Source organism: Ostrinia nubilalis, chromosome 2 (genome assembly GCF_963855985.1).
Source record: "Ostrinia nubilalis chromosome 2, ilOstNubi1.1, whole genome shotgun sequence".
Lineage (NCBI taxonomy): Eukaryota > Metazoa > Arthropoda > Insecta > Lepidoptera > Crambidae > Ostrinia > Ostrinia nubilalis.
Window position 1 is genome coordinate 13,604,137 of NC_087089.1, and position 11,362 is coordinate 13,615,498.

Here is an 11,362-nt window from a genome sequence, read left to right on the forward strand (position 1 = left end):
ACATTGTCCTTTACTTGATCGCGTTGGTTATTACGAGTAAAAGAGTGTCCACGAGTGTAAATTTTAAGATTAGAATCAACTGAGCATTAAAATATGTAATTATAATCCTTGCCATAAAAAATAAGATAAGTGGCGATCTGTACGTGACCAGCATGATTTCTATAAATCGACTATTGTATCTCTATTCCTCCTTTTAATGAGAATGGAAGAGATTTTAAATTTTTTAAACCTTTTATAACGCGTGCGCGTCAGTTAATTAAAAAAAGTATCCACTAAGACCGAAATCAGCTGAGCATTATAAATGTTTATTCCTTTGCCATAAAAAAAATAAAGACGAGTAGAATCTGTGACCCACACGATTCCCATACATGGACCAATATCGACTCTTTGCTTCTCTCTCACTTCCATCAGTATCCTAGTGCAAATGAAAGAGATGATAAATCTTTTCTATCGCGTCAGTTATTAAAAGAGTGTCTACTAAGACCGAAATCAGCTGAGCAATTATGTTTATTTCTTTGCCATAAAAAAATAAAATAAAGACGAGTGGCGATCTGACACCTCTTGCGCACACGCAGATAAGTGCCGCGATAAGTGAACAGGTTGCATAATGGTCGTCGACTCCGCGTGCCAAGTGCCAAGTGGGTAGACGTATGGAAGAGCCAGTGTTCAGTGTTTTTTTTGAAAAATTGTCTGAGAAGAATTTTATTAATGCAATGGAAAGGTTTTGTGCACTTTATGTAGAGTCGGTTTTGTAATATCCTGAAGCTTGCGTAGGTTTGCCCATAATTCCAATTGCCCAGAGCCAGATCAGGGTCAGATCGCCACTGGTTTTTATTTTTTATGACAAAGGTATAAACATTAAGTAAAAGATTTTTTCATTTGAAAGGCTCTATTTGGATATCTCATTCATAGGTAGCTAAATCAATATTAATTCTAAAAGCTTTTGAAAGAAATATCACTTTTTCACAAACAAAACACGCACTCGAAAAATAAGCTTTTTTTTATAAACAAGTAAAGTTTAAGCTTCATAATGTTCTTGTCAAAGTACTTACTAGTCCTGAAACTCTTATTCAAGTGAGAAAAAAATTACTTAAATGTATTTACAATTCCACTCCTCAGTGGAAAACTTTACTACTGCAACTGGAATTAATATTTTATGGAGCTTTTACTATATCGTAAAAACGCTATGACATTACGTCGAGAGTATGCAACGTTTTAATAAAAAACACCTCAATACAGTAAACTTTAATAATGTCCAACACGCAATTTTATCTGATTAGTTTAAATCGGGATTTTCGAAGTTCCTACGTATCCCCAAAAACTTTGTATCGGACCGGATACTAACTGTTCTTATACTCGAGTTTTTTTTCATCTTGTAATAAATTACTACAAAGTACGTCCATGTTTTAAGTTGTTACGATTAGTAGACCATAATTGACGATTTTGTAATTAATTTATAATATAAAAGGTCCTTTAATGAAGTGAAATGTTTAGCATACTTAATTAAGATTTATGAATTGCAAATGGATTATGATAAAATTAGATTTATGAATATAATCATGTTCTAGGAAATAATAAAGTTATTTATTCCTGGGAACTGAGAAATGCGTTAAAACTTAAAGCTCCGTGTAATAAAAGCTTCTATGAAAGCTTTTTATGGAATTGGAGTTCACACAAAAAGAAAGAAAAAGTGTTATAAATATTCCAAATGATAAATTGTTCGCTCTCAAAAAATACAGTGTGAGTCACGTTAAAGTGTACATAAGAAAATAGATGAAACTAGACCTATTTTTATCGACAAAAAAGAGGTCAATTTTTTTTTTTGATTTTTTCTTAATTTTTTATCGAATTTTTTTTCTTCCAATTACTTATTGTAAAGAAAACGTAATAACTTTTAAACTAAGAGGTATATCCTGATAAAATAAAAACAGTAATAATGCTAAATAACAGGCAATACTGAAAAAATGCATAAAATACCCAGAAAATGCCAACAAATAATAAAAAATGAGACTTTTTGAAAAAAATCTGCTTAAAAATTCGTATTTTTTTGGTTATTTGATAAATTTCTCAAAAAAATGCCCCTATAATAGGTGGTTTTTATTACTTTGTATTATTCTCTATCGTATTACCTTTGTAAAACCAAAAATCGCATGACTCTATCCCTATCACAACATTTGCTATGATCGTTTGAACAAAGGCTTGCCACAACATTATTCTCCGCTACAGGTAGAGACAATTTTAATTTTAACTAAAATGATTATTTTACTTCGAAATCTTTTATTTTTATTTGAAATGTAACTTGTATCTATCAAAATTACAAATCTAGAGCCATTTTCAGTTTCGTTGTTAACGAAGCGTTGAATGGCGCGCCCGGAGAGGCTTAGTTCAAACAATCATTGCAAACGTTGTGATAGGGATAGAGACATGCGATTTTTGATTTTACGAAGGTAATACGATAGAGAATAATACAAAGTAAAAAAAACTACCGGTTATAGGGGCATTTTTTGGAGAAATTTATCAAATAACCAAAAAAACACGAATTTTTTAGCAGATTTTTTTTAAAAAGTATCATTTTTTATTATTTTTTGGCCTTTTTTGTGTATTTTATGTATTTTTTTAGTATCGCCTGTTATTTAGCATTATTACTGTTTTTATTTTATCAGGATATACCGCTTAGTTTAAAAGTTATTACGTTTTCTTTACAATAAGTAATTGGAAGAAAAAAAAATCGATAAAAATTTAAAGAAAAATCTCAAAAAAATTTTGACCTCTTTTTTGTCGATAAAAATAGGTCTAGTTTCATCTATTTTCATATGTACACTTTAACGTGACTCACACTGTATATAATTTATGATTAAGAAATAAAACTGTTAACGAATGAGCTAAATGAACTTTAAAAGAACTTTTATCCGTTGACCATGAAATATGATATTAGCATATTTAAATAACAATTTTCAAGTATGTTCATAAAATAAGGCAAGGAATTCATAATAAATCACCATTTTACTACGAAAGCTCGCTGTCAATTATATGTAGAGCTTTTAAAATAGCACCAATTTTTTAACATTACTTTAATACGTCCAGATATTTATGGGATAAAATTTAATAATTTCCCCCAATAATTATTTTTACCAACTGATAATTTTGTGAAGTATTATTTTTTTCCAATATTTTTTTTTAATTTAAAAGTTGCGCACATGAACATTCGCCGGCTAAATTAAAGAAAAATAAAATTTCTAACGCTGCACATAAAAAAAACACGATTATTCTGGATTATCCTGATGTACTACCCTAAGAACAAGCACAGAGTAAATAGCACTGCAACAAAAGGGGTGGTACTCACGGTCGGTCCGGTCGGGAGCCAAGCGGCATCTGCGCGAGCGCACTCAGAGCAATGACTTGGACGCGCGCGCTTGACCTTGCGGCTAGTACACGCGAAACAGACGCCGTACTCGTTTTATACTCACCTTATTGCTGGTGCACAATGCTGTGGAGGACGGACAACATCTAAATGTATATAACTCAAAGGTGACTGACTGACTGACTGACTGACATAGTGATCTATCAACGCACAGCCCAAACCACTGGACGATCCGGGCTGAAATTTGGTATGCAGGTACCTAGATGTTATGACGTAGGCATCCGCTAAGAAAGGATTTTACGAAACTCTACCCCTAAGGGGGTAAAACAAGATCCACGCCTATCCACGCTTACGAAGTCGCAGGCGGCCGCTAGTTTGAGAATTAAAGATTTTGGTTTTCTGCAAGTTGGCTTTTATAGAGCTTTTTGTACACATTACTCGATTTTATGAACCTTTCAAATCAAATCAAATAAGTTGCAGAGCAAAATCACTTCTTGCGTTTAGCAATGTGCTCCTGAACTGAAATGTTCTAATGGTATTGTGTGATGGCATACTAATATAAATAAGTCCATAGCGGCAAAGCTCAGCGAAGGCTGTAGTTCAATATTTTATGTGGCTGTCAGAATGGCTCTTACAGCAGTTTTCGCGAAACTACAAACCCTGTTAGTTTGCTTTGCAACAGATTTCAGTGGCTATCTTTACATTGAACTTACAACTTTGAAGGCTTATCATCCGAAAAAAGTTGAGTTGCTATTCGTAATGTAGAGTTTCTACGCAACGCTCCTTATAAGTCGAGTTCAAGCCTCAATTAACTACCTTCAAAGTACTGTTTCAGCTTCCTTAGAGCGTGCTCAATCCTCTCCCCAGTTTCTTTGTTCATGAGTTTTCTTAATTGTCTCTGGAAATATTCCATGGCTGAATACTTTCAGGGGAAAATAAATACACGGGCCAATAACAAGACTTGTCTGCATGTCGCGCATAATTTTGTAGCAGCTTACACAGGGCAGCTAAAAGATATTCTATCCAGCGAATGGTGCTACACTATTTGTGTACATCGTCACTTACAAAAGTTAAAGATCAATAAATGTTGTCCGTTCTTACGGCCCATGTGTATCAGACATGTCTTCGCCTATCCAGTTTATTTTGATCCGCTTGGCGTCACTCGCGCTAGACAAAACGGAAAAAATAGACCAACCGCAGGTATCCCACTTAACTGGTTGCCTCCGCGGCGAAGCTTTGGCGTAATAAAGCCTCGGAGATAGCGAAAAGGGCTGACGTTTAAATAATGAAATCAATATTTGTTAGAAGGCTCCTCCCGTGGCTTCGCTTGTCTGGAAAGAAAGTGTTCCTCTTGTATTCTGTTTATTCTATTGCACATCTTTAGGTAAGGCTGGTAGAGCAAAAAAGTATGAGACATGTAAAAGCTCCTTACTATCAAAATATGAAGACTTCATTTTAATTTCTTTAGTCAAAGTCATTGCATTTCATGAATGTTTCCAAGATGTGGTTATCGTATTATCCAGTAATCCAGAAGTGAACACATTTTCGATTTTATTAACACCAATCAGATATCTACAATAATTTCAAACTTTATCATAGAACGTCTACAACGAGAACAAACGTAAAGTAATTATTTGTTGCCTTTTTTACATCACCAATTTTGACGAATTTTGGTATAGTTAGAGAATGATTGGATTTAGTTAGGTGAAAAGGGCATAAACTTATGGTTTGGAAAATATTCCTCGAAGGGGTAACAAACATTTTTGTTTGGAGAATCAGTAATAATTCCTCGTGTTGGCTATAAGGAAAACTCAATGTTAACCCATAAGGTATGGACAAGCTGAAATTCATGCGAAAGAAAAAATAATAAAGAAGATAAAGAAGTTACGGGTAGAAGCTAATACTTTATAGTGTAACAATATTTTTACTTATTTTATAACAACTTAAAAAAAATAGATGACTAATTAATCTAATTTCTTAACTAGGCACCAATTTTATGGAGAAACATCGATTTGGTGGATTATACCAGTAAAAGTATAAGTACGTCAGTTGTTAGGTGGTGTAATTGTGCCTATTACACTAATATGATAATTATGGTCGACATGCCTAATTACATTCAAATTAATTCAGCCCTGAGCGTCAAAATAAAAATAAGCTATACATACATATACATAAGAGTAGGTAATCTAAAAATAGCCAGCTATATTTATAACTATGTCATAAAACTTAATGATACAGTTTATTGAGATGGACAATTTGAATATTTAGATCCTTGACCAAGGACAAAATGTTATCGACGATTTTAGACGACAAATGTACATGGTCTTAATAAAGTGTTCAATAAAAGCTTATCGTGGCGCGGATCCTAGTCCTAGGCCACTGGGTTCGAATGAAAATGAAAATGAAAATGAAAATGAAAATGAAATATTTTATTCAGCGACACAAATCAAAAATATTTAACAAAAGTAACGAGAGTAGGTAATGTGCGTGTCACCGAAACGGTATCCACTCAGCATCATGTCGAGGTGTCGTAAGGGACACCACGACGCTGGTCTTCCGTGGATACTCGGAGGGCAAGAGGCACTGCTATAACACAGCAATACTACTCCGGTTGCAGTACAAGTAACACAGTTATCACTAAAAAAAAAAAAAAAACAAAAAACAAAAAAACGAATGCCAGGTTGTTACTTAAAAAATTGTATCTTTATGTAATTACGAGCTTTCGCTTGCTGTTTTGCTTGCCCTTGTTAATTTCGGTCTGTCACAGAAATGTATTTTCTGACATTATACAGTGTGTTTAGGATAGGGCTATGGGCACATAAGAAATACACTGAATTTTTATGTAGTCACATAAAAAATAAATTTAAAAATATAAGCCCCTCCCCCCACCCATTCCAAGAGGAGGGGGGTGGTGGGCGCACATATGGGGACATTTTAGTCGATAAAATTGAGATAACAACATCGCCTTAAATTATAGCTAGCCCTATCCAGTCAATAAATTAATTTTAGTGTCCGTTCCGCGATCATTCTGAGGGAATTTTCTTAAAATTCGAGTGTCTTGCAGTATCGGGGATTCTTTTTATATTGAAGCAATTCATATTTTAAAGATTTTCATTTTTAATAACACGCGCCATACTCCACAAGAGGGTCCTAACACAATGTCATAGTACTCATAGTGCTAAATCAAAGGCAGATACTAGCATGCAGTGTTACCAATTAAGAAGTTTGTTATTTTTATTGGCTCGACCGGGAATCGAACCCACTACCAATTAAGCCAAGTTCACGATCCGGTTGCAGGACAACTTCCTGGCATATAGCATTAAGTTTGCTTTGAAATTCTCCTTACCATTATGTGCCCTAATAGGGCATTGATATATTTCGCCATGAATAGAAGCGCCAATTTAGTATTCGTATTTATATGGCTTTCCAATATATTTCATACCCACGGTAGTCAATATCGATTAATCGATATATGTAATATGATAATCGTTGTAACACGCTTACATGGTATTTTTTAATTATTTTGTTGAATTATTTTAAAACCTTTTAAGGGTTTTAAATTATAGTAACGGCTTTTTCCATAGAGATAGAACTGGAAAACTTTTTTAATGTAAATTATAATATCTTTATACTTAGTGCCGTACCAAATAAAGCTGAAAATGAAAAACCCTTGCCGTGTCACTCCGTTATTTTCTTTTAGGAAGCTTTGCGCTTTCATGTTGTAAGAAATCAAGCTTTTATGTCAACGAAATCAAGAAATACGGCCATCATCAGCGATTTAACTAAGTAGGTTTATAACATCAAATTATTTGGTTTATAGTGTTCATCAAAATATTGTTTTGTTTATAAAATTACTACGATGCCACAATGTCGCTATTATGTCTGCCATGTAGCTAGTAGTTTTACAAAAGTTTGTTTAATTCTAAATAATACTTTGATTGTTTCACAAATTCAAAAGTCTTGATACTAGTTTTAGCATTTTCCTTCATCTTACACTATTTAGTTAACTGCACATTTAGAGACATTTTAGTTGCAAAATCTTACCTTAAATTACAATTAGACTCGTATAAGATGCCTCGTATTTGATCTGCTATCGTAGGCGAAAGAAACATATCGACTGCACGCTACTTCTTTTTATCACAGCAAATGTTTTTAATTGAACATTTACGATCGCATTATTGGTACATGATATTCTCTTATTAGATTAAAGTACTGCTTTGGTATTAATTGTAAATGCAAAAAATTTAACGAACGAATACGAGTATTATAAGAAAATTGACATAAAAACGATTCAGTTTGTAACATCTTACCGTTTTATTGCACACTGATATTGTTTAATACGATATCAAATTACTAAGTCGTTATTTCTGTTAAGTACTGTTATATAAAGTGCAATTTTTATCGATTTATCGAGTTTAAACTATAATTTTATTACGAAAATGTGCATCCTGAGTAACCAACGAAGCAAGTAAGCAATTCTCAGATCATAAATTGGCACCTGTACTTTATGTTCTATGCCATTAAGAATACTTAGGTATTATTAACTTGAAATACATTTTCATGAAGATTACTTGCCTGAATGCGCATGCGGTACCTACGTATAAACACATTTTTTTTTTTTTTTTTTTTTTTTTTTTTTGTACTTCAATACTAGCCAGTGACGACATTGAGTTCACAACTCAAAAACTACTTTTTCAATTGCAATGCAACCAAAAATCTAATCTAATTAACAGGTAATTTAAAGTTCATTAAGTTGTTATGACCAGAATGAAGAGCCTGTTTAAAAAGTTGTGCTTTAGAATTTTTGGGGAGTGGTGGCAAAAACCCAATTGTAAAAAGCAGTGTTGGTAAAAAATTTTACTTACCTCGAAATAAAATTGACGCCTGCCACTCCTAATACCATCTTTCTATTTCTGTTGATGGTAGAGTCTCTAACTACACTCTTTACCAGATCGTCGGTCCAGCGAGTCCGTCTTTAAATTCTATACTTTAGAAACGTAACAAAAAACTAGTCGTTTTCGTATATCTTACCTTTTAGTAGTAGGAAACTACCACGGCTTAGAAATTAGATGTGAGAGATAAAGCACATATTTTATAACTGTTTATTAATTATGGATTTTGCGAAAAATATTATTATTAGACTATCAAATGGAATAAATGAATATAAATGGAAGCTGGAAGTGCTTGCTTGTTTCAATAGATTATGCGGAGATTGTACAGTCAGGTACAAAATACTTAATTTAACACTTATGTTAAGCTCAAGTACCTACCTGACTGAAAAGTCCCCGAAGCACTCTTCGTGTTCGGGTTTCGGCACCTTTATGTTTCTAACGACATAAATTAATTATTTAATGTATGAAATGAATTAAAATATGGATAAAATGTATTAAATAAAACAACTTTTTTAGGCTGTCAAAAGTGAAGTGTGATTAAGTATTTTGTTTGTAAGAAAAAGTTAAAAAACAATTAAAACTCTTTTGTCGGTGCTCAACAAATGTGACTCATGGACAAGAACTAGTACATGTTTTCCTAACAATTTTAATTTTGAGTTGACATTATTTACCATTTATTTTACTAGTTACTTAGTTAGTCCATTGAATAAGTAGTTAGATCATTACGACGTCGTCGGACCACCTTGTAGGTAGTAGTAATTGGTCTAAATATCAATCTAAATAAGTAGATTAGTCCAAAATAATAAAATGCGTTAATTCATTTACTTTTATGTCCACGAATTTCGTACCGCCGGTAAATATCCCTTTTTGAAAATATTAGCCTACTAGCTTTCCGCCCGCGGCTTCGCCCGCGTGGAATTTTGTCTGTCACAGAAAAACTTTATCGCGCGCGTCCCTGTTTCAAAAACCGGGATAAAAACTATCCTATGTTCTTTCCCGGGACTCAAACTATCTCTATGCCAAATTTCATCAAAATCGGTTGCGAGGTTTAAGCGGGAAAGCGTAACAGACAGACAGACAGAGTTACTTTCGCATTTATAATATTAGTTGGGATTGGGATTTTTATAAGAATAAATAAGACTTGACATCAGGTATAATAAAAAAAAAAACTAATCACTAATATCAAGCAAACCACCGACTATCACAAACAAGTTAATATTTAATATTATGATTCGCCGCTAGATGGCGCTGTGCTCTGTTGGCTCGCGCTATCATTTGATTTTTTTCTGTTTTATAAGTAAGAGCCTCATGTGTCATACCTAACAACAAACAAATAATAAATGTATCACATTTTTATTTAATTTTTGCGCGGATTCTACTTTATATCTAGAGTTTGTTATTATCATGTAAAATACGTGTACAATTTATTGTAACATCATTCAAACAAATGGTTCTATACTTCCTAACTCCTATTCTCGTAAGAATGTAATTGCTTATCCAGCCCCAAAAGGATTTTAATGACGCTATATTTTATAATAAATAATTATTTAATTTATTGAATTAGATTTACCAACAACACCTTCATACAAACAAATAATTAATGCATGATTACAATACTAAAACTTTAACTGTAATACCACGGTAATACTATACCACAGATTTTAATACAGTAAGGCTGGGTTGCACCATATTACTTTAACTTTGTCAAACGTCAAAAATCTGTCAAACTCCATACAAAAAGCACCGATTATCGTTATAGCTACGGTCAAAGTTGGGTGGTGCAACTCAGCCTAAGATCGCTTTCACGTTTAGGCGATTTAGCAGCGCGACGCCCTAATGTGAAAGCTCTCTAAATCATGGATGTTATGGATATCCGTAACCGTAACCGAAACTTTCGGATATCCGAAATAAAAAAATATCCGAAACCGTAAGCTTAACCGATTGAAAAGTTTCGGATAGTTTTGGATGTAGGCAGTTTAAATTGTTTTTGTATACCTAGCACTATATGTAAAGGCATAACAGCACAATAACAGCCTGATTTACCTTTATAATGCCATCTATTATCAATGTTTATTATTTTTTATTACTTTTTATTCGATGTTTACATCAATGGACAACTATTGCAAATTGCATTCTAAAGCGCAGATATCCGTAACCGGAATCGAAACTTTCGGATATCCGAAATAAAAAAATATCCGTAACCGTAACCGAAACCGGTATAATATTATTCCTATATCCGTAACCGTATCCATAACCGAAACTACATATCCTTATCATCCCTACTCTAAATAGATCAGGAATCGATCCCGCGACCTCGGTCATAGTGAACTACTAGGCCAGGGGCCCGTCCGTAGCATGAATGTAGGGCTTGTTCCCACGCAGCAATTCAGTTTTGCGGGAAGGGACTGTCCTGGTGTTTGTTTGAAATTCGAATTACGAATTGGATTGTTTTGTTTTTTCGGGATCCTACAAACGGGATGTTCGTGTGAACGTTAATACTAAAACACTTTATACTACAAAACGAGATCCTGCAAAAAACCGTTCCCGCATAAAACGGGCTGGATAAGAGAAAGTCCTAATTAAAGTCATCGTAATATTTCCCAACCTGTCCCATACACCCTGTATAAAGCTAAATCCGTCGGAAATTAGTATTTTATGGTATTGCCGGCCGCAAGCGATGGTCAATTTGTATGGGTGTCCCATGAAATAATTGATGCATGGATTAAATTGCATCTAATGGTCACAATCGATAAATTAGCTGGCTGGACCGCCCATGCTATAAATAAATTTTAATTAAAGTTTTTAGTTTTGATTTAGGTACGTGAGAATCTGACTGACTGACATATCAACGCACAGCCTAAACGGCTATACGTAGGCACTTGAAATTTGGAAGGGACGTAGCTTAGGTACCGTAGAGGTGCACTAAGAAAGGAATTCCCGAAATTCCCACGGGAACGGGAATTAGCGGGAAAATCCTTTGTATGAAAAATCTTAGACACTTGAAATTTGGCATGCAGGTACCTTGGTAAACTTAAAGCTTAGTTAGCTACAACAGGATATTGCAAAATTCCCACGGGAACGGGAGTTAGTGGGAAAAACATTTGTATGA

The 11,362-nt window shown here is 33.8% G+C and overlaps 1 protein-coding gene across 2 annotated transcripts in view; it reads right to left on the bottom strand.

Annotated features, from left to right (window-relative positions):
- The window catches only part of LOC135084450 (uncharacterized), a 44,779-nt gene extending 41,356 nt beyond the window's left edge, over positions 1–3,423 (bottom strand). For both annotated transcript variants that reach the window (XM_063979238.1, XM_063979235.1), the window contains exon 1: positions 3,344–3,423. In XM_063979238.1, the coding sequence (XP_063835308.1) occupies positions 3,344–3,372 (29 nt within the window). In that variant the 5' untranslated portion in view covers positions 3,373–3,423. The remainder of the gene's footprint in view (positions 1–3,343) is intronic.
- Positions 3,424–11,362: the final 7,939 nt, after the last annotated feature.